This window comes from Meles meles, chromosome 2 (assembly GCF_922984935.1).
Source record: "Meles meles chromosome 2, mMelMel3.1 paternal haplotype, whole genome shotgun sequence".
Lineage (NCBI taxonomy): Eukaryota > Metazoa > Chordata > Mammalia > Carnivora > Mustelidae > Meles > Meles meles.
This window is the reverse complement of record NC_060067.1, coordinates 171441715-171466341: the sequence shown is the minus strand read 5'-3', so window position 1 is coordinate 171466341 and position 24627 is coordinate 171441715. Positions and strand designations below refer to the sequence as shown.

The following is a 24627-nucleotide window of genomic DNA, read 5'->3' as shown; positions in this document are numbered from 1 at the left end:
GATTCTTTCTTTACAGAGTGCTAAAGCCCTGACAAAAATCACTCACTTAACTTTAGTCAAAGGGACACTCTTCAGCACTGAAGGGATAATGATGATTTACTGAAAATATTTCCAGAAAAGTCTCTTGATGCCAGTTATTAACCACCTTTTCCACACAGTTAGATACAGGTGCTGACGATGAACTTGTTCTAATGTGAAGTGTGGCCAAGACCGAGCAAGAGATTACAGACTCTAGTGAACACAGAGAAGTAGGAAAGGCTGCATACTGGAAAAGATGTCACTGCAGTTAACCCTATGGTCACATAACAAGGAGGGCTAGACACTGGTGAGGTCACATTGATTAGTCTGTAAGAGAGACTGTAATATGCAAACAGTGAATCATTACACTGTACACCTGAAACTAATCTAGCGTTACACGTTAGTGACACCACAATGAAAAAAGAGAGTGTGTAATTCCACGTTGCTTTTTTGTATTTGTCTCTCTCGTATGAGAAGTCACTATGACATTTAACCCACAGGTGGGCATCTGCTCTCAGCCCCTGACCAGAATGCCAGGAATTTTCTTTGTATACTTTCTTGAGTCTTCTAATTCTTACCAGTTAAGAGGATCCTTAGCTTTGGCTTTGTGTCCTTTTACCTCAATTTCACCTCCTTTTCCAGGCTTAATGTTTTTCTAGGCTATAGTTCACTCCAGATATTTTCATAAGCAGATCAAATTTTGCAGTGCGTATTAAAAGCATCAGCTGGACGAGATCACTTTCAGAAACAGTTGTTGAAAAGCTCATATACAACTGTAAGGGAACAAAGGGCTTGGCTGATAAGCAGGGCACGTTATTAATACCAAATGTTAATTCTGGAAATCTGGTTGCTTGGCAGCAGCACTTTTAAGCAGATCCCTGGCATTTTCTTCAAAAAGATCTGACTTACAAAGGATCATTACTGGCTGTACAGGCCCTAGTTTGGGCAGCAATGCTGACCACCGCTCCGTGAAGCTGGGCATGCCCACCTGTGAGCCAAACTGGGCTTGCCCCTGTCTGTGGCTACCTCTGAAGCATGTGCTGGGAGGAGGAGGGGCCGGCCCCGTGTTGCCAAACTGGTGACAGGCTACCTAGCGGCAGCCAGGCCTCCCTGTGGATAATTCCTTAAGCCTTCACATCTAAGCCCCAAGCTTCTGAATGACTGACTAGTTTGTGTTAAAAATAGAGCCAGCGTTTAGAGCACGTTACATGGCACAGAGCTATAACTTGAGAAAGAAACTTTATGATTTCTAGTCTTACAAACTGAAAATAATCTGGTGATGTTCAGAGCAGAGTATAAACTCACCCCGATGAATTCAGACCAAGAGATTTTCTTTCCTGAGAGCTGCTATCCCTTCTCTGGCTGACTTTATAACATAGGTCCTGGAGCAGCAGGGTTTGTAAGGAAAGGTCAGGGAGGACAGGGCTGCAGAGTCAGGAAGGGGGCCAGGGGGCAGGAGGGGAGGGGCAGCGGAAAGGAGGGCAAGGCAGAGGCAGGGATTTGCAGGGCGCCTGGCAAAGTGAGAGCGCGAGGCCTCCTAAGCCTTGGGAATTTCTGAAGGCCAATGGGATTACATTAGTGTTAAGAAAAACAGTGGGAAAAAAGACAGATATTTTAACTTAAGATAATGATATCTTATAAAGAGGAAGGGATTAAGTGCGGAATAAAGGTGTAAGACAAATCTAGGGAAAGTTGGGGGAATGTGGGGAGGTGGCCGCGCAAAGTTGCCGGTCATGCTGGAAGCAGACAGGCAGCATGAGTGTGCTCAGCCCAGGAAAAGGAATGGGGAACTTCTTACTTTGGTTCAAGGAGACTGCTTGTTCATGCTATTACACGAGAAGATGGTGAGTTCTGAATTCTCAGCAGATTTTTGGAACCATTAGTGGTTTCATACTAAGTGAACCGACTATTGCTTTAGGGTTGAGCTTAGTGTACAAAGGGGCTTAACTCTGGAAGTTTAGCTGGCAAAAATAATTTCTTCCACCCAACCAACCCAATGCTACCACCACTCTATCAGAAAGCATAGAGACCCAAGGGCTTGGGGAGACATTTCTAAAGAAAAAAGAAAGAATAGAATATGACAGGGGGAGATAAAGAGAGAAGAAATGGATATCGAATTTAGAAGAAGGAGAAAGGGACAATTCAGACATTGGAAAAGAATCAGCTTTGGTTTTGGCCAAAAATAATTATACCACCGCCTTAAATTAACAAAGCTCTCATTTGCAAGGAACCCAATTCTAAAAATCTAGTAACTCACATAAATTCCCAACAAAATAGGCTTTGAGATTCATCTACTCATACACCAAAAGAGAAAGTAAGAAAAAAAGGAAGATTACAAGAAAGAAACCAAAGCAAACAACATCAAGTTATTCAAGCAAAACCTCAAATTGCCTTGGTTAACCTAAATTCTAGTTGAGGTAAGTATTCTTCATTCTTTCAGTGAGGAGCCAAAGGCCGGGGTGGATGCACTGAGAAACTGGACAAGTCATACTGCCCACATGAAAAGTGAGCAGAGACATGAAGCTCTGAGCTCACGAGGCTTCTGGTCCAAGCCGGGGCCTCTGTGTGGCCTCACCAACAAATCTCTCTACAAACACAACCATGCCGGAGCGCCTGGGTGGCTCAGTCAGTTAAGTGTCTGCCAACTGCTCAGGTCATGATCCCAGAGTCCTGGGATCGAGTCCTGCATCAGGCTCCCTGCTCAGTGGGGAGTCTGCTTCTCCCTCTCCCACTGCCTACAGCCCCCCTGCTTGTGTGTTCTCTCTTGCTCACTCTCTCAGATAAATAAAATCTTAAAAAAATATAAATACAACTATTCCTCAGAAGTTTTATCCACTGACAGAAGAAGCTACTGTTAAGACTTAATTTTATAAATGCTTTTCTTTATTTTTCCCCTACTTTCAACATTTCTTGCCCGTATCATCCTGACTAGAGAAATCTTAATTTTAGCTCACTATGACTATGTCTTAGATTCCTATCACGACAACCAAGCATGACTTTTACAAAGAACTGTCATTTTTTTAAGGGAAATTTCACTTTTATCTGGCTATGATGAGAAACAGATAACCAGTGAAGGTAAATAAAATCCAGTCATTACAACAGCTGTTGGCATGAAAGCAATCATGAACCTTACGTCGTTAAAACACAAAATGCTGAGAAACAGAACTCCTTAGCATGTATTACCAGCGTCGCGTGCTTGGTATTTAATACCTTACCTTAGTACATCGGATTTGGATATGGATCAAACACCTCAACAATTTCTCAAACTAACCTGCTGTTGCAAAAAGATGGTGGGCCATCTTGTATTTAGTAAATAATGTCCACATTCTGGGTGCTTCAGAAATGCTAGTGAGAGTCAAGAACTAGGGGCCTGTGAACTACAGCTGTGTTCTTGGGACATCAGCCACCTTACCTCCTACTGCAGAACCCTTCCTACAAAAGGATATGTCCTGTTGAAAGCAGAAGGTGGTAGGATTCCTCTCTAACCATCTTCTCCCTAACCAAATTACCCATACAGATCAGCTGTCTGCTGTGACGTCATCGCTACCAAGAGACAAGCAGAGCAAGAGTCCTGGGGGTCGCACTTAAGCATTCCTGCCTGAATCGTCTTTCTGGCGGTAGCGAGGGCAGACAGGGCAACACCCCCATGGTGCTTGCAGCTGATGGTCAGCCTGGCCCGTGGAGAGATCACACCGACTGGCTGGTCAGTCAGCTTGTTACCATGTTTCACTGCCCTCAACATTTCTCCCTCATCTAGGCAACTCGAAACTACCAATATAAGGTCATACTGTAAACAGATGACACACAAATGGTCGTTTGGCAAGAAAACAAAACAAACATCATCCCAAATGGAGCTCCTAGAGGTAGAATCAGAAAATCAAAAATCAAAACAAAAATCAAAAATCCCAGCAAAGGGATTAAAAATAAGGTAGAAGACTAGAATTTCCTGAAACACAAGCACTGACATTGATTCAGTCAGGCTCAAAACCTCAAACTGAGGACACAAAACTTAATAAATATTGGTTTTTTGGCATCTGATGAATAATCTATGGAAAATAGGCATCAACTGTCAAGGATGCCTATTTTTCATAGATTATTCAACCTTACAAACACATTCCCCGAGACTTGTTATTTCTTTAAGGATTCTCAAACTACTTTCAAATGACAGTTAGTCTACAAACATCTTTGTCTGTTACTTTATAAAAAGTACTTTTAGCCAAATCTATTTTAATCTATTTAAACTGAAGGCTAAAAATTTGAGAAAATGTTTCCTTGATATTTGAACATTAAAAAAAATCAAGTTAAAATGCAGAAAGCAGGGCGCCTGGGTGGCTCAGTGGTTTAAGCCGCTGCCTTCAGCTCAGGTCATGATCTCAGGGTCCTGGGATCGAGCCCCGCATCGGGCTCTCTGCTCTGCGGGGAGCCTGCTTCCCTCTCACTCTCTCTGCCTGCCTCTCTGCCTGCTTGTGATCTCTCTCTGTCAAATAAATAAATAAAATCTTTAAAAAAAAATCATTTAAAATGCAGAAAGCAAAAATAAGATGTAGTATATATGAAACATCAAACCAGTTTTGAAGTTAAAACAAAAATCACACTTATGGACATGACAGAAATATTTGTACAGAAGTAGGCCATCAGATGCATTTCCCATTGATGTAAATAAGGCTACTTACCAACCATTGCACTAACTTCCCCAGCCATTAGTGTTTCTACTGTCTCGTTGTATAGGTTCACATCAATGATACCTTTTCGAATGGTCTCTCCCACTTTGGCTCCCAGTAACACTGAGCCAGTGGTTTCAAATATTGAAGCCAAAATGCATGCTTGTCTCAAGGTCACCACGCCAGAGCCCACAGCAGTACCAAATGAATTGGCAACATCGTTTGCACCAACAGAAAACGCCAAGATAAAAGCTATGATAAAACCCAAAATGACCATCCACAAATACTCATCCATGGCCATTTTGGAAAGAGGGCTCCGGGTACTTTTCTTTTGCAGAAATATTTTAAATAAACAAAGCTTGAGGTTATAAACGTCGTAAGGCCGAGAGTTCTTGTAAACAGTGAGTTTGCTCTGGAAAGTGCTGGACAATGTTAGAGCCTGAACAAACTGCTAACTGCTGGTTTTCAAACTACTGTCAGTACAGTTCATTTGGTTGTGTTCAGTCAGCGGTAAAACACATTCCATATTTTTCCTCCCAGTCTGGGAAAGCTGTGATGTCTCCTCCTGTAACAGAAAAGAAAACAAAAGAAATCAATTACCCTAAGCAACCTGTAACTGTTCCATCAGAAATAAGTGCTTTAAGTCCACTAATGGGCTCTAACTCTGGCACGTGACAGATCTAACCATAAAGCAACACAAGGAAGATTATAATTAGGTTAATGTCTCCCCCTACCCCCTACGGAAAAAAGCTGGTTTCTAGAATATCAGAGAGTGAAGTATGCTTTAGAATTACAGGTTGACAATAAGCCTTAATAGGATATGACTTTTTGCATCTGAAAAACATATTTGGTCATTATTTTCAGAAAGAAAAAATTGCTTCAAACGGGCAAAAGATAAAGAAATGAGAAACTCAGTTACAGAGTTTTCAGATACGTGGAATGTGCCTGATTTCTTGGACCGGTGATGACCAAATATTATTCTGTGACACCACAGGGTGTGGCTAATGACCTGCCTGAACATTTACACACAAGAATGAGCACTTTATGAGCACACCGTGCATGTGTCTGAAAGAAGGCTTACAGGTTCTAGTATACAGTGACATATACTTTTATTTTACGTCTAGTATAAAGTACACTTTGTCAGAGGCTGACAAAGGTGGAAACTGAAGGCCCTCAGGAGCAAGAGAGAAAGCTGCAGAATGAAATGATCCTACTGAAACACGATTCAGATCATCTTACTATTCCCTGACTACCCATCCCTCACTCAGAGGAAAGGCCAGAGGCCTCACCCCACGGCTTGAAAGGCCCTCCACGGTCTCCTGAAGGCCCCGCCCCAGCCCACTGTCCTCAGCTCCGGCTGCCCCTTCCTTCACAGGCTCCTTCTTATTCCTTGAAAACACCAAACGCTCTCACCTCTGGGCCTTTGCATCTGCTGATCCCTATGCCAGAAAAACTCTCCCTGACAGCTGGGTAGCTACTCATGCTATTTAGGTCTCTGCTCAAATGTCACCATCAGAGAGGCCTTCCCTGACCTTGTGAAAGAGCAGCCCCTCCCCCCCATGCCATATCCACCCCTCTCACCCAACTTTTTGGCTGTTCTACTTATCACTGCATTCATTCATTCTTGTCTGTCTCCTTTCAGGAGGGTGTGGGTACTTTATTTGGATTCACTGCTGTATCTCCAGGACATTGAACAGTGCCTGGCATGCGGGAAGCCCTAACCAATTTTTTGAATGTATGAAAAAAGAGGATATTAAACATGGAGAAAAGTCCTCTAAGATAAAAAGGTAATGTCACAAAATTAGTATATGCATGAAGTAAAAATGTCACTAAAAGCTTTGGAACTGTGGTATTCTATATTATACAGCCGAGGTACCAAATCTGTATTTTTTTGAACGAATTTTTTGACTTAGGTGCACAGAATAGTGCTTATTACCACAGTGTGGTTCTTCAGAGATGCTTATTGACCTGAACTAGATAAATTAGGTTCATATGTCATGTCACAGACAGTATAATGATCAATCAACATTAAGATTATTTAGGGGGGAAAAACAGGACACTAAATTTTATGTATATTGTGATCATGGTAGTGTTAAAATCTATATAAAAAGACAGGCAGGTCAATATACTAAAAATCAGAACAGTGGCTAACTTTGAGTGGCAGGTAGTATTACAGACGATTTTTTCCTTTCAATCCCAAACTGTAAACTGAGTAACATGCTTTTCAAATTAAAATAGTACATAATAAATATTTGGTCATAGAGCCATCTATGTATGCAATGCTATAGGCATATAATGAAATAGAAAATATACACTGATAGATTCTATCACTTCTAAGATTTGAAGCCTATGCAATTCTAGTGATTTAGAGCCCATGTGAGACAAATGAAAAGACCATTCTAATGGCAAGGGACAATATCCTACTAAAAGAGTATTTTATTAATATCATAGACACATCAAATCTAGAAGTGAAAATACAAAATAGGAATATTTTGGACCAATACAATCGAATCTTAAAATAGAAATCTTGATGAAATCTTGTTTGTCAGGTTAGCTTGCCAACAGGGTGAACAAGAACAACATTCAACAAGAACAACATTCAACAAGTATTTACTGAGAACCTCCCTTGTGCCAGTCATAGGAGCACAACGATGAGTGAAAATGGATGTGGGGCTCACTGACCCGTGGAGGGGCGGATGCTAACCGTGTAAACACACAAATGTATGACCCTTGGCTGTGGTGAGTGCCAAGGAAGCAGGAGGCCCGTGGCCCACGGCATTGTGAGAGCACAGTTCTGGGCCAGGACCGGGCCTGTGAGAGCAGGGAAGGCAATCTAGGAAGGGGCAGTGGACTCTGGGATGGGGGAGGCATTCCAGGCACAGCCGGGGTGGGAAGGGGCAATACGGGGGAGCACAGGCAGGCCGGTGTGAGGCATTGTCCAGCAAGCTGAAGACGATGGCCACCACGCGGTCAGGAGGGTGTCACTGCAGGGCTGTAACCAGAGGGAGACCCACTTTCAGATTTTCGAGAAGGTCACCGTGGCCACCATGTGCAGAAGGGGCTGGACAGAAGAGGGAACGTGCTGAGGCTGATTCAGGGCTACTGCGTGGTGCAGGCAGCCCCCACAGAGGCCCCTAGCCCGGTGTGGCCGTGCCACCGGCTGAAGAGAAAGGACGCTTAAGGAGGTTTCTAGGGCTCAAGCGTTGGTGGCCTATGCGTGGGGACTAAGAAAGACAGATGGCTGCTGGCTGGCAGGACTGGGCTGAGAAACAGCCAAGGGAGTTTTTATGTTTTCTCCTTTGTATTGTTTCTAGTTTTGTTTTCACACATTAGGGCGAGGTTCACTCGCAGGTTCACTCTGGGACAGGCTGCACACAGAGGTCAAATCCAAGAGCACCAAGGCAGGTATGTCCTCAGCCCGGCGTGGCTTGGAGAGGCTTTTAATTGTCTTTATGGTACCTTAGGCACCATTTCAGACCAGGACCCCTCTCCTACTCAGATAATCTTAGGTAATTAATTTCTACAACTGTGTCCGTGTTCTTTAATGCAGGTTTTCTCCTTCATCTTATGTTCAATAAGCATCTGGTTGAGGAGAAAGGCTTTTCTGAGACCAAATGACTTCGATTTTGTATTCTATTTATAAGACCGGTTTTTTTCTGGCAAGGCCCAACACCCTGGTTTTCTCCCTCCTCCATTCGTTTTTATCAAATGGGAGAAAAATAAAACAAAGCACTTCAACAACCGCACAGTCTATTGCTGAAACAGAGCTTGGCACCCCCCGCGGGGGGCCAGGAAGCACCGAGCACAAGGCTGAGATGGGAATCTGTCAGGAGTACAAAAGCCCAAATCCAGAGTAGCTGAGGTCTGGCGGGTGTGTCACCAGACAGCGCTGGCTGTTTGAAAACAGGATGGAGGTGGGCAATCAAGTCCGCAGGGCAAGGCTGGCTTATTCAACAAGTGATGTTGGGCCAACTTGCTCATAACTACCTGGAAAAAGAAATAAATTAGATCCCTACCTCCAGCCAAAATGAACTGAAGATTTAAATGTAAAAACTGAAACCTGAAGAAGAAAACACAGAGGCAAATAGTTACTTAATACTGGGTTGCCCCAATCTCCCACCCCTGACCCTTCAAAACCCTCAGGTTGTTTTTCAGAGTCCATAGTCTCTTATGGTTCGCCTCGCCTCCCCAATGTCCATAGCCCGCTCCCCCTCTCTCAATCCCACCTCCCCCCAGCAACCCCCAGTTTGTTTTGTGAGATTAAGAGTCATTTATGGTTACTTAATACTGGGATGGAGGAGCCTAGACCTGATACTGAAGAATCGATTCATTTGAGTTCATAGGAATCATGTCGTTGGGAGACAGAGAGGCCTGGGAAATGCCTCCTCTCCTGCTCAGCCATGATTCTCAGTGAGGGCGCAATGGCATTTAGATCTTCCAGCTAACACTTTGGTTCTCCTCTCTCTCCTGCAAGGGCTTCTCCGAAAAGGGTCAGGACAAGCCTCCTAACTCTCTTGCCTTCCCCCCAGTATGAAAGCCCCTATATGGCTTCGATTCACAGAACTGAATGTGCCAAGATACTCTTTAATTTTCAAATGCCACTGACCTCTCAAATTAGAGGAACAGAGACCTTAGAATGTTCAGAATCACGGGAAGAGGTACTGAGGGGTTTTGTAAGTTCTACCTCCCAAACTTGTCATGTTAATAAGATCCTCTCTCCTTTCTCAGGGCTCCTCAACTCCGAGTCCTGCCCACCATCACTTCTGTCCCTGGATCTCTGAACCAGCCATGCCTCTGTCACCAGGCCCAGTGAGAGCATTGGCAGGACTCCCGAGTCAAGGATTTATAGATTCTCTTTCTAGAATTTCCCTCTGTGAGCATCTGCTTCAGCTCTACCTCATACCCTCTTATCTACACTAGAAATCTGAATGCTGAAGAAAAAGCGAAAACAAATATTCTCAGAATATTTCTAGATGAATTTGTACATGGTTTAAAAACAGGGACGTGGCTGAGCTATAGCACTTAATAGACATTAATTTAAAAAAAAAAAGAAAGCTTGGTTGGGAGGCTTCCTGTTCTGAAACATTGCTAAAGGTAACAACCAAGGTGACCCTTGGCCTTCTCAAGCAAACGTGCCAAGAGGATGCCTGTTGCAGACCTCCATCTGCCCTTCTCTCTCTCTCAGCCTTGGAGTCCCATCAGCCCCTCAGCTGGCACAACCCATCCCAGACAATCAGGTCTGGAGTGGACTGTGGCTTAATTAGGACTCCTTCCCAGGGACCTTGTGGTTTTAAAGGCCTGGCCCATAGCCAGCCTCCCTTCCTCCTGTTTGCTTCTGGCCTATGCCGAGCTTGTCCCTGAGATTTCATGGACTGCACCCAGGCCAAGCTCCCCCAACAATAGGTGAGGGGAAGGAGCCAGGTCCTCCATGCAGAGGACCCTGGTGCTCTGAAGTAATTTCCCAACACCTTACTTAAACCCAAAGTTGGGGCACCTGGGTGGCTCAGTGGGTTAAGCCTCCACCTTCGGTTTAGGTCGTGATCTCAGGGTCCTGGGATCAAGCCCCACATGGGGTTCTCTGCTTAGCAGGGAACCTGCTTCCCCCTCTCTCTCTGCCTGCTGCTCTGCCTACTTGTGATCTCTCTGTCAAATAAACAAACAAAATCTTAAAAAAACAAAACAAAACCCAAAAGTGACTCACACCTACCGTCTAGGAATGTAAAACCTATCTTCCTAAAAGTTAGGGTTGAATCTTGACTTCTGACACTTTGGTAGAAATTTGAAGACAGATAGTCTCTTCAATGGTATGGTATAAATCTAACGACTCTCGGCTACCTGTGAGTAAACCTGGCTACTCAGCCATCAAAACTATTAGCTTTCCCCGATAATATGGAGAGATAAAAATGGAAGATTCATTTTTGAAATCTTACTTACAGAATAGTATAGCAGAAGCATTTTTTTCTTTTCAACACTGAGGAGGTAGATATTGTCATAAGGAGTTTCTATCAACACCATCATTCTTAAATAGCTCATAAAAACATCTCCTTTATACTCTTAAATTTTAAAAATTATATAACAGCATACTTATGATAAAACATACTGAGTTTCATATTTTCACAATAATGATAAAAAAAATGGAAACAGGACAAGAATGGCTCTGAAACGTGCTTTAACTACCTTTAAATGGCATCTTTTACGAATATGCAAGGCAGTCTATGGGAGCATAGGAGCCCGGAGAAAGGCAGATGATATTGTGACTGAAGCAGAAGCAAGAAAGCAAGAGAGAAAGGGGCAGGGGAAAGAAAGAGGGAGGAAGAAGGGGGGAAAATGTCCAAAGGGAAGGCAAGACAACCAAGCCAAATGTTAGACCCAGCTTGGAACACAAGAACACAGAAGCAAGATGAAGCAAGTTTACTCAACGGGGACAAAGAGCATGAGTGTAAAGCCTGATAATCTTTATTAAAGACGTTCAAAGTAAACAAGCTGCAGATTTAAAACCCAAAGTAAACTGGCAATAAATGGCAAGGACAGTTTACTGATACACTGTGGCCATCCCCAGCACTTCATGTTCCTCACCTTCTCCTTTCCTCTCTGTTGTTAAAAAAGAAACATTTGTTTCTCCTGCATGAAGAAAGGGAAAGAGCTCAGGACCTGCAATCAGAGGTTCTGGGTCCGTTCCAGCTCAGCTACCTACTAGCTACACAACTGTGGGCAAAGTCATTTAAATGACTCATCTGGAAAATGGGAGTAATGACACAAGACGTGGTGGCAATGTAAAGGCCCTAGCTCAGTGCCAGGGATCAAGACATGGTGACTATTACCATTATTAGCAGATAAAGCCCTGGGGTCATGGTCAGGAAACCCAGGCCTACTCCTGGCTTTGTTACTAAATAGCAGTGTGACCTTGGGAAAGACACATCCATTTCTGAATTCCGTTTCATTATCTGTAAAATGGGGATAGTAATAACACATGTACTTGGTAGAATTATTGTTAGGATCAAACCTAACAAATGCTTAAGTGTTTTGTAGTTGTGGTTAGCCTCAAGCCACCTAAAGTTATCAGTATCACTGTAGACACAGGAAGAACAACTTGAAGCTCCAAAAACCTTCTAGAAGGATCTTTCTCACTCTTACGCCCCCCCGCCCCCCCACCTCTAGCAGCCATGTGGATATACCCACTCCACCTCCTTCTGGTCTTGTTCTTCCTCCTCAATGTACAAATTCTGGCCTTGTCTTTGATTAAAGACTGACATACATTGGAAGGCAGGGGAACAGTTTTGAGGGTTGGATGGAGCTGAAGAAGTAGATGAAGATACCTCCAAAAGGTGCTAAGAAAAAAATATCATGAAAATGGTAAAGCCACTTTGGACAACAGGATGGCAGTTTCTTATAAAGCATATGCTCATTACGTAAGTCAGCAGTCCCATTCTGAGGTATGGTCACCCAAGAGAAATGAAAACATCTATCTACACATGAACTTTTTATTCTATATCTTGAGTAAGGTGGTGGCTACACTACTGGGCACATGTGTCAAAATACATGAAACTGTACACTTGCAATTAGTGAATTTTATTATATATAAATTATACCTCAGTAAAATAGACTATAAATAACACTGGCATATATAACTACGTGAGGTGATGAATGTATTCATTAACCAGATGGGAGGAAACCTTTCACAATGTACATGTGTATAGAATCATCACGGTGTACACTTCAAATATCTTACAATTTTATTTGCCAATTAATTATTTACCTCAGTATTCTACCTCAGTAAAGCTGAAGTACAAAACCAATATGGTACTGGTCATAAAAGCATAAAAATATTCATCCTTGATATATTTCCCTTCCTACATTGCTGGCTTTGCCTTCCGCCACCCCAGCTGCCTTAGGTTAAATAGTTAAAAGGAAAAGAAGAGAAGAGAAATGGGAAAGAAGGGAGAAAGAAAAGTAACTCTCTTACTGAATGGAAGAAGGAACATTCTACTCAAACATAGTAAAAGCAGCCCATTTGACCAATCAAGCAAGGGCTCAGGGACAAGGTGTCACACCTTGTTTAAAACAATGGCATCAAGAAGCAAAGAGCAAACACAGATCAGTGAGAGGACTTAGAAGTGCAAATTCAAAGGTCCACAGAAAGGGACTCAGACACAACTCTTTTTCGAGGCCAGAGATGAAAGCGGAAGGCCTGCTGTGGGGACAGATTAGACCTCTCTTCCAACCAGGCACATACTACTTCCACAGAGAAAGAAAAGCAGGGCGTTCTTGTGGAGCCAAGTTTCCAACCTCACTTCTTCAGGCTCTAAAAGGTGGAAACCCATTCATTAGCATTCAGGTTTATGGCAAATATAAATACTTCAGCTGAAAATCACTCCTATGGAGGCCCACAGATGAAAAACAGTTTAAATCTGGACTTGCGGACACTTCATACACCAAAAGCTTCAAGGAGGTCAATTAAAATAAGTTAGAGCATAAGCAAACTATAAATAAAAGTGTCACCTTGCTCTGCTACTCCAATACCGACTCTACAATGGGTTCGGAAATGTCCTCTCTCTCATAAGTACAGCTGGAACGATTTAAACAGTTCTAAGCAGGAGCATTTATTTTTCATATGTGAAATGGTACCAGGCTGGGTCAGATGCATGGCAGTCCCAGTACGCTGTCTTGAACAAGAAGGACGCAGAGAGGGTATGGTGGCTTTATGACATGAACCTCACAAGTCCAAGAAAATAAGCAAATAATCTGAAATGTGAAAAATACTGATGTACAAAGATGTCATTTATTACAATCATGAAAAAAAGGAAACCATTTAACTATCCCCCAGATAGGAGGAAAAGCTAAGGAAACACTGATGACTTCTAAAGAGGAAATATTATATAGTAACTAAAAGGATATAACTTGAGGGATGCCTGGGTGGCTCAGTCAGTTAAGCATCTGCCTTTGGCTCAGGTCATGATCCTAGGGTCCTGGGATCAAACCCCACATCCGGCTCCCTGCTCAGCCGGGAGCCTGCTTCTCCCTCTGCCCCTCCCCTTGCTCATGCTATCTCTCTCACACTCTCACGCTCTCCCTTTTTCTCAAATAAAAAATAAAATTGATGCAGAAAAAGCATTTGACAAAATCCAGCATCCGTTCCTGATTAAAATGCTTCAAAGTACAGGGATGGAGGGAACATTCCTGAACTTCAGAAAATCTATCTATGAAAGACCCACAGCAAATATCATTCTCAATGGGAAAAAGCTTGTAGCCTTCCCGTTGAGATCAGGAACACGACAAGGATGCCCACTCTCACCACTCTTGTTTAACATAGTATTAGAAGTCCTAGCAATGGCAATCAGACAACAAAGAGAAATAAAAGGTATCCAAATTGGCAATGAAGAAGTCAAACTCTCTCTCTTCGCAGATGACATGATTCTTTATATGGAAAACCCCAAAGACTCCACCCCCAAACTACTAGAACTCATACAGCAATTCAGTAACGTGGCAGGATACAAAGTCAATGTACAGAAATCAGTGGCTTTCTTATTCACTAACAATGAAAATACAGAAAGGCAAATTAGAGAATCGATTCCATTTACTATAGCACCAAGAACCATAAGATACCTGGGAATAAACCTAACCAAAGAGGAAAAGGACCTGTGCTCGAGGAACTACAGAACACTCATGAAAGAAACTGAAGAAGACACAAAAAGATGGAAGACCGTTCCATGCTCTTGGATTGGAAGAATAAACATTGTTAAAATGTCTATACTGCCTAGAGCAATCTATACTTTCAATGCCATTCCGATCAAAATTCCACCGGTATTTTTCAAAGAGCTGGAGCAAATAATCCTAAAATTTGTATGGAATCAGAAGAGACCCCGAATTGCTAAGGAAATGTTGAAAAACAAAAACAAAACTGGCGGCATCACATTGCCCAATTTCAAGCTTTACTACAAAGCTGTGATCACCAAGACAGCGTGGTACTGGCATAAAAAGACACATAGACCAGTGGAACAGAGTGGAGAGCCCAGATATGGACCCTCAATTCTATGGTCAAATAATCTTCGACAAAACAGGAAAAAATATACAATGGAAAAAAGACAGTCTCTTCAATAAGTGGTGCTGGGAAAACTGGACAGCGATATGTAGAAGAATGAAACTTGACCATTCTCTTACACCGTACACAAAGATAAACTCGAAATGGATAAAAGACCTCAACGTGAGACAGGAAACCATCAGAATCCAAGAGGAGAACATAGGCAGTAACCTCTTCGATATCAGCCACAGCAACTTCTTTCAAGATATGTCTCCAAAGGCAAAGGAAACAAAAGCGAAAATGAACTTTTGGGACTTCATCAAGATCAAAAGCTTCTGCACAGCAAAGGAAACAGTCAACAAAACAAAAAGGCAACCCACGGAATGGGAGAAGATATTTGCAAATGACAGTACCGACAAAAGATTGATATCCAGGATCTATAAAGAACTCCTCAAGCTCAACACACACAAAACAGATAATCATATAAAAAATGGGCAGAAGATATGAACAGGCACTTCTCCAATGAAGACATACAAATGGCTATCGGACACATGAAAAAATGTTCATCATCACTAGCCATCAGGGAGATTCAAATTAAAACCACATTGAGATACCACCTGACACCAGTTAGAATGGCCAAAATTAGCAAGACAGGAAACAACGTGTGTTGGAGAGGATGTGGAGAAAGGGGAACCCTCTTACACGGTTGGTGGGAATGCAAGTTGGTGCAGCCACTTTGGAGAACAGTGTGGAGATTCCTCAAGAAATTAAAAATAGAGCTTCCCTGTGACCCTGCAATTGCACTGCTGGGTATTTACCCCAAAGATACAGATGTAGTGAAAAGAGCCATCTGTACCCCAATGTTTATTGCAGCAATGGCCACGGTCGCCAAACTGTGGAAAGAACCAAGATGCCCTCCAACGGACGAATGGATAAGGAAGATGTGGTCCATATACACAATGGAGTATTATGCCTCCATCAGAAAGGATGAATACCCAACTTTTGCAGCAACATGGACCGGGCTGGAAGAGATTATGCTGAGTGAAATAAGTCAAGCAGAGAGAGTCAAGTATCATATGGTCTCACTTATTTGTGGAGCATAACAAAGAACATGGAGGACATGGGGAGACGGAGAGGAGAAGGGAGTTGTGGGAAATTGGAAGGGGAGATGAACCATGAGAGACTATGGACTCTGAAAAACAACCAGAGGGTTTTGAAGGGGCGGGGGGTGGGAGGTTGAGGAACCAGGTGGTGGGTAATAGGCAGGGCACGTACTGCATGGAGCACTGGGTGTGGTGCAAAAACAATGAATACTGTTACACTGAAAATAAATAAATAAAAAAAATAAAATAAAATGATGTAACTTTCAAGTTACATCACTGGCATTGGAACATTCTCTGCAAAGGGAAAAATCAGCATACACATGGTGTGTGCCAAATGATCTCAACTATGCTTGAGAATACACCAGCAATGAGACACTTTAAAGAAACACACCCAAGGTTCAGAGTGGCTCTCTCTAGCTGATCTCGACTTTTTTTTTTTTTATATTACCCAAAACTTCCTACTATGAGCAATTACTATTTTTAGCGTCAGAAAAACCCTTCAAAACACTGAGGAATGCACACTTTTTTTGAGAAGTTAGGAATGCACCACCAGTATACGCTCCATTTTTGCAATAAACAAAATGAATTTATCATGAGTCTGTTTTCAGCCCAGGCCTCGCAGACAATTCTTCTTTCAAGTTATGACCTACAACTTAAGAGGTAAATATACCTTCTATACTTTTTATTGATCTTATCTTTGTTTTTCACTTTCAAGAACAACCCACAGTTCTGGCTTTTGAGCACGGGGTGGAAAGGTCGCTGCACGGTTCAGAGCCTTCTACCATAGTCCCATTTACAGGGTTCTAAAGTGCATCCTCAGTCACACCTGGTCCTCCTTTAGAATTCTCCCTCCATCTTTTCTGTGCTTCTCTTGAGGACTAGCCATCAGAACCAAACTTTACCCAGAAATTAAGAAAAATGTCCTGCCAAGTACTCTGCAAGCCTGACTGAAGCGGTATTTGAAGTTAATGCTTACAAGAAACAACCTATGATTAGTCTCTGATTCCTATTTTGGTTCACAGAATTAGAGAATCAGAGAACATTAGAGTTTGAAAAGACTTGAGAAGTCGTCTGCTCCAATTCTGGTCATTCTGAAGATGTGACTGCCATAACTGAAAGTAGACAGGAGATGACTATTCCCTAAACGTGATACCCACTGACTGCACGGGAGGTACTCAAAGGCGCAGTGTAAGGGGTGCCCTGGTTGGCCTTCCTAATGATACTACCTCCTATTTGGGGAGTTGAGATTCCTTGGGGAGGGAAAGGCAGAGAGTGCAGGGAAAGAGAAAAGGGTGAAAAAGAGGATGGGTTACAAAGAATGCCACAGAACCGTGATCCTTGGAAATTTTCAAGAGCATATGATATCTTACAGTACTGTCCAGCTCAATTATTCTGTATTAACCAGAGACCACAGGGCTAAGAAGGGGCAGTGTAGTCTGCAAATGTGAACCACAGGATTGTGCTGTGGGGAGAGGGGGTGGAAATTCCTGACCCTTTCTAGAACAATGCAATCAATGGCTTTCATGAGTGTATGGAATATGGCACAAACTCATTTTGGTCCTCTGTGTAAAGTTCTACTGCAGACCCTGAGGGTTCAGCCCCTCTGGACCCTGATTCTTTTCCAGGCTCGTTCCTGCTGTATTCAACTCTCCCTCCTGCATTTTTGTTATTCCGACATTTAAGTTTGTTTTTGGCTCATAAAGCGTGTGTGTTATTTAGATGTCTTCCAGTAGCCTTTTGTTCTCTGGGAAAGCATTGTATGGATATATTGAGTAAATATGTTTTTAAAAGGATAAAGAAAGAAACAGCAAAAATAATGAAAAGGAGATAAAGTTAAAGGAATCATGACAATTTGGCCTGAGGAAGAGAAAGAGAAGATGGAGAAGGACCTACAGAACCTAAGTGAAAAATAGTTTTTTTTTAAAAAACTGAAAGACTGCTTCAGGACACGGAAGTGCCATTTCCTTGGAGATGCTCATATGGAATCTAAATGACTGAGGAATTATTTTCAGAAACTTTAATTTGTTGTTTCTATTTACTTTTTATTATTTTTTAAAAGATTTTATTTATTTGATAGAGAGTGCACAGGTAGGTAGAGCAGCAGGCAGAGGGAGAGGGAGAAGCAGGCTCCTTGCTGAACAGAGCCAGATGCGGGACTCGATCCCAGGACTAGGATCATGACCTGAGCCGAAGGCAGACGCTTAACTGACTGAGCCATCCAGGTGGCCCTATTTTTTTTGTTTTTTTTGTTTTTTTAAGAAGATTTTATTTTTTAAAAGATTTTATTTATTGGGGCGCCTGGGTAGCTCACTCATTAAGCATCTGCTCAGCAGGAAGCCTGTTTCTCCCTCTCCCACTCCCCCACTTCTGTTCCCTCTCTCACTGTGTCTCTCTGTCAAATAAATAAATAAAATCTTAAAAAAAATTTTTTTTTTGTTTATTTGGAGGGGGAGGGGCAGAGGGAGAGGGACAAACAAACTCTGCACTGAGTGTGGAACCTGATGCTGGGCTCGATCTCAGGACCCTGATATCACAACCTGAGCTGATATCAAGAGTCAGGCACTTAGCCAACTGATCCATCCAGGTGCCCCTAAAGGTTTTATTTTTAGGAAATCTCTATACCCAACACAGGGCTTGAACCTACAATCCCAAGATCAAGAGTCACCTGTTCCACCAACTGAGCCAGCCAGGCGCCCCTGTTGCTTCTATTTCAATTTTGTAATTTGATGATTTCATGAAAAAGTTACTATAAGGAAATACATACCGGCCATTCTCTATCAAGTGTGGAGATACGGCAAAAAGTCTTTCATTGTAATAAGACTGCACTTGGAGAAGAAAAAAATTTCTAAATGAATGGCTTACTGCACACTGCAATGCACTCCCATTAGAAATGTGGAATTAACCTGCATAATTTTTTTTTCAGGATTATGACCGCCTTGCTGGAGTGCTATAGATATGACGCCGCTTGAAAGCACAGGACAAGGATGGCTGCCCTCTATACATTTATTCCCACTCGAGGAGAGAAATGGCTTCTAAACATTTTTCCCTTTCGGTGTATGCTACAGACGGCGTCCCCTCAGATAGTCTACATAATTTTTTTTCTTCAGTCATAACCAAAAATAGATTTGTTTTCATGAGCAAATCACTTAGCATCACTTCGATCACATGGCAAACCTGGGAGCACTTGTTCCGGTTCTGTGCCCTGAAGTGTTGGACTGTTTGGCTAAACTCCAAGAGCTATATTAGGGAAATACCTTCTCTTCGGCCACAGTTTAAAATGGAACTATGTATGTAAATAGATATCATGGTTCTTACAGATTTATTTGCTAATTTTGGTCTGATTACAGTAGAAGCTCAACAGAACTATGAATGATACTTATAAAAACACTGATTCCTGATACTACGACATATTCTTTCTATTAATAGAACGTTAATATAAATAGGAGAGTTGATAGGTGGAGATTATTATCTTAACTATTTTCCATGCTCAACTTACAGCTGCATACTTCTTGTTCTCATTCCAAAGCTTCTTTCTTAAGCAATACTTCTTGGGCAGCAGAAAAAGCAAGAGGGAGCAGATGATTAAGTTGATTCAGTGAGACTTCTCCTCTTTGCAATGTAGGAAATTTGGTTCAGGTCTCTAAAGTGCTTCATCGGACGTCTGCAAACGTGATTCAGTTCCACCCAAATTAGTGGTATAAACAGTCTAAACAAGGCAGTAAGTTCAAAAAATTGTTCATCTGGTCAGGAAGTCGGGTGGAAATCTAGGACATTTTCCATATCTCTCATGGAGACAACCAAAATTGAAATCTTTGTACTAAATTAAGAAACCATAAGCATTTGCTTGATATCACCTTCAAAGAATGATGAAAATAGCAGTTTAAAAATATCAGAGAGATAGGTTTTTAAGATGTCTTTGAATATTATTTCCTGATTCTGAGAGTGCTCCTGCTACTTAATTCCTTATGAATGACTTGAGATAAACTTTCTTGGGCAAGTTACTGCTTCCTTTGGCTCAGTTTTTCCTTCAGAAAACTTGGGAGCTTGGGAGGATGCCTTGATATGAACATGAAGAGCTGTATTATAATAACGAGAAAGCAACTGGGTATAAGCTGCTCCTTGGTGTTTGAAATCAGTTATGAGAAGAAAGAAGAAATACATAACTATATGGTCTTTGGTCATGACCTACTTAATTGCCTCTACTGGAGCTCGTGTGTGCGTGTGTGTGTGTGTGTATTTCAATTACTCTCTAGTGTCACTTCCTTTCAGCCTAGTGAACCTCCTTTAGTATTTCTTGTAAGGCAGATCTGGTAGCAATGGATTCTGTTTTCATTTACTTGGAAATATTTTCATTTTGCTTTTGCTTCTGAAAGACAGTTTTGCAGGGCGGAGGACTCTGTCAGCACTTTAACATGGCCTCTCGCCACTGCCTGGCCCCCACTGTTTTTCACGAGAAGTCGGGTGTTAATCTTGCAGGTCCCCTAGGACTGAGTCAGTTCTCTCTTGCTGCTTTCCACATCTTTTTGTCTTTCAAAATTTTGACTACATGTCTTGGTGTGGATCTCTTCATGCTTACCCTCATCAGTCAAGCAAGAGTCTGTCAAGCATCTTGGATGTGTAGCTTAGTGGTTTTCATCAAATTGGGAAAGTTGTAAGTCATTACTTCTTTGAATATTATTCCACCTCTTTCTCTCTCTCTTCTACTTCTCGTACACTTAATGGTAACCTATATTCTTCTGAGATTCTGTATACTCTTTTATCATTCTTTCCGTTCTTCAGACTGCATTATCTCCATGGCTCTCTATTCAAGTTCATGGATTCTTTCTTCTGACAACCCAAATCTACTGTTGAGCCCTTTAGTGAGTTTTTCATTTTTTTATAGTTTTCAATTCTAGTATTTCCATGTTTAAAATTTTTTTTAAAGATTTATTTATTTATTTGAGAGAGAGAGGTTTGAGAGAGAGGGCACGCACATGAGAAGGTAGAGGTCAGAGGGAGAAGCAGATTCCCTGCTGAGCAGGGAAACCCAATGTGGGACTCGATCCTGGGACTCCAGGATCATGACCTGAGCTGAAGGCAATTGCTTAACCAACTGAGCCACCCAGGCATCCCTCCATGTTTAAATTTTTTAAATTGTGGCAAAATAAACATAAAACTTACCATCTAACTACTTTTAGGTGTACAGTAGCTTTAAGTACACTTACATTGTTATGCAAACATCACCACTATCCATGGGCAAAACTCTTTTCACCTTACAAAACTGAAATTCTGTACCCATTAAAGAGTGATTTCCTATTCCCCCTCACCCCAGTCCCTGGCAACCACCATTCTGTCTCTATGAGTTTGACTACTTTAAGTACATCCATATAAGTGAGATCAGTGTGCTTCTGTGACTGCCTTTTCTCACTTGGCATAATGTCTTCAAAGTTCATCCATGCTGCAGCATGTGTCAAAATTTCCTTCCTTTTAACAGACTGAATAATATTCCATTGTATGGATATACCACATTTTGTTTACTCATCCAGTGATGGACATTTGTACCCTTTTTGGCTACTGTGAATAAGACTTTTCAAATGGGTATACAGAGGTGCCTGGGTGGTCTTAGTTAAGTGTCCAACTCTTGATTTAGGCTCAGGTCATGACCTCAGGGTTGTGCGACTGAGACCCATGTTGAGCTCTGTGCTGGGCATGGATCCTGTTTAAAATTCTCTCTCATTTTCTCTCCTGCCCCTCCCCCCTTTCTCTCCCTCCCTAAAAATAAATACACAGGTAATTAAATTAAATTAAATTAAACTAAATGGGTGTACAAATATCTCTCCAAGTCTCTGCTGCTTTCAGTTCTTTTGGGTGTATATGCAGAAGTGGAATTGCTGGGTCATGTGGTAATTCTGTTTTTAATTATTTGAGAAACTATCATACTGTTTTGTATAGCAGCCACACCATTTTATATTTCCACCACAATGTACAAAGGTTCCAGTTTCTTCACATCCTCACTGACACTTGTTATTTTGCTTTTGTTTTGTTTTTTTTTTTAATAGCAGCCATTCTAATGGGTATGAGGTGATATCTCATAGTGGTTCTCGTTTGCATTTCCATAATGATTAGTGATATTTAGAATCTTTTCATGGGCTTGTTGGCTATCTGTATGTCTTCTTTGGAGAAATGTCTATCAAGTCCTCTACCCATTTTTAAATTGAGTTGTTCTTGGCTGTTGAGTTGTAGACGTTCTTTATGTATTCTGATACTAACCCCTTATTAGATAAATGATTTGTAAATACTTTCTCCCCTTGCAAAGGTTGCCTTTTTATTCTACTGATTGTGTCCTTTGTTGTGCAGAAACTTTTGAGGTTGATGTGCTCCATTTTATCTATTTTCACTTCTATTGCCTATGTTTTTGGTATCATATCTGCATTTGGCTCTTTATCATTTCGATCTCTTTTAAAAATAGTCCCTAGTTGATGATCCACTGCTACCTGTATCTTTCTTTAATTCTTTAAGAATGGTTTCTTTAAATCTTTGAATATATTTACAATAGCTGCTTTAAAGTCTTTGTCTTGGGACGCCTGGGTGGCTCAGTCAGTTAAGCATCTGCCTTCGGCTCAGGTCATGATCTAAGGTTCTGGGATCGAGTTCCACATCACTGGGCTCCTTGCTCAGCATGGAGCCTGCTTCTCCCTCTGCCTGCTCTGCATGCTCTGCTTGCCACTCCCTCTGCTTGTGCTCTCTCTCTCTCACTCGCTGACATAAATAAATTTAAAAATCTTTCTTTAAAATAAAGTTTTTGTCTGCTTTATTCAATATATGGGCCCCCTCAAAAGCAGACTCTATTATTTCTCCTATGTATCTGTCACAATTTCCTGTTTCTTTAGTTGTCTCATAATTTTTTGTTGAAAACTGGACATTTTAGATAACATTTTGTAGCATACTCTGGTTACTGATATTCCCGGCCCCCAGAGGTTTTGTTCCTGGTATTTGTTTATTTGTCTGATCTAAATCTGTGAAGTCTACTTCCACACAGTATACAGCTGTTTATGTCCCTGCTCAGATTTTTTTCTCCCTTGTTTTCCCATTTTAGTCTGGCTTCCTGAGAGTCACCCAAAGCCAATTAACTGGTCAAAGGCTGTGCATTAACTCCCTTAACTAGTTAGATTTTCACCTTTCACCAAATGATGGCAGGAAGGTCTGAATGCAAAGGGGCAGCACAAAGGTAACCCCTGGGTGTTTTAATTATTATTTACCCTGTATGTGCTGGTGCTCACAAAACCCTGAATTTGTGTAAAAACTCACAGAACTACAGTGTCACCAGAAAAAGTGAATTTTACTATATATAATATTTGTTGAAGTGGCCATGATTTATCCTTAAAAAAAGATACTTCTATGCTTGTATTGCTCTTGCATAGTTGGATCCAATTAGATCATTTGAGTTCTTAGAAGTTCACTACTTAATGAGGAGATAGAAAACAAAACCTTTCTCATTATACTGTTGCCAATTGAGGGTCATTTCCTCTCACAACGCAATAAAATGAAAACTAAACTTTAAAAAATGTATCACTATAATACTTAATAGTTCATACAACAATGTCAAGTTTTTTTCCCTGATCAGAAGTTTCTTCTGGATTAAGCTTTAAGTCATTTTTTTTTTCAAATAAAAATTCTGGATTGGGAGGGAGACAAACCATAAATGACTCTTAATCTCACAAAACAAACTGGGGGTTGCTGGGGGGAGGTGGGATTGGGAGAGGGGGAGCGGGCTATGGACATTGGGGAGGGGAGGCGAACCATAAGAGACTATGGACTCTGAAAAACAACCTGAGGGTTTTGAAGGGTCAGGGGTGGGAGGTTGGGGGAACAGGTGGTGGGTAATGGGGAGGGCACGTTTTGCATGGAGCACTGGGTGTTGTGCAAAAAGAATGAATACTGTTACGCTGAAAAAATAAATAAAATGGAAAAAAAAAATTCTGGATCATTTAATTTTTACTGACAAGTCTCAAAGAGCCTGAAGACACTGTGATTTAAAGATCAAGGAAAAACTAAAAAAAAAATGTAAACAAAGGAAGAGATGGCAAAAATCAGGTCTGACAGAAAGAGGTGCCTGGCTGGACAACCTACCCTCTAGGTTCCCAGGAAGACTCAAGTCTGCATAGCAGGCTGAGGCAGAAAGTGACAGAATATCCCAGCATTCTCTCTTCCTGCTCTAGCTGCCACTTTAATTCCAAGACAAGTCTTAAGCAATCACGTTCTTTTTAAAACATTTATAATAATAGATAAGCTCATCTGTAACTCCTAATCACCTTACTATGCTGAGAGCATTCATATCTTCCTACTTTCAGTTTTACTCTTTAAAGGCAAAACCAAACAAAACCAAGAAATGAATGAATAAATGAAAAAATAAAAAGGAAGAAAATAAACTCAGTCCAAATCTTTAAGCGGAGATCCAGTCTCCCCTCTCTCTTCCTAAAGCCATCCTTTCTCTTGACAGCAACCAGAGAGTTTTTCTACGTTTTCTAACTTGGTCTAGAGTCTCAGAATCTCAGAATATAGTCTGGAAATGTTTTTATCTCTTCTACCACTTTTATTTTTTTTTTTAAAGATTTTATTTATTTATTTGATAGACAGAGATTACAAGTAGTCAAAGAGACAGGCAGGGAGAGAGGAGGAAGCAAGCTCCCCGCTGAGTGGAGAGCCCAATGTAGGGCTCTATCCCAGGACCCTGAGACCATGACCTGAACTGAAGGCAGAGGCTTTAACCCACTGAACCATCCAGGTGCCCCTGTTCTATCACTTTTTTTTTTTTTTAAAGATTTTATTTATTTATTTGACAGAGAGA

The 24627-nt window shown here is 41.6% G+C and overlaps 1 protein-coding gene across 2 annotated transcripts in view; it reads right to left on the bottom strand.

Moving 5' to 3' along the window:
* SLC20A2 (solute carrier family 20 member 2) overlaps window positions 1–24627 on the bottom strand; it is a 108373-nt gene that overhangs the window by 43003 nt on the left and 40743 nt on the right. For both annotated transcript variants that reach the window (XM_045998030.1, XM_045998031.1), the window contains exon 2: window positions 4692–5244. In XM_045998030.1, coding sequence (XP_045853986.1) covers window positions 4692–4980 — 289 coding nt within the window. In that variant the 5' untranslated portion in view covers window positions 4981–5244. The remainder of the gene's footprint in view (window positions 1–4691; window positions 5245–24627) is intronic.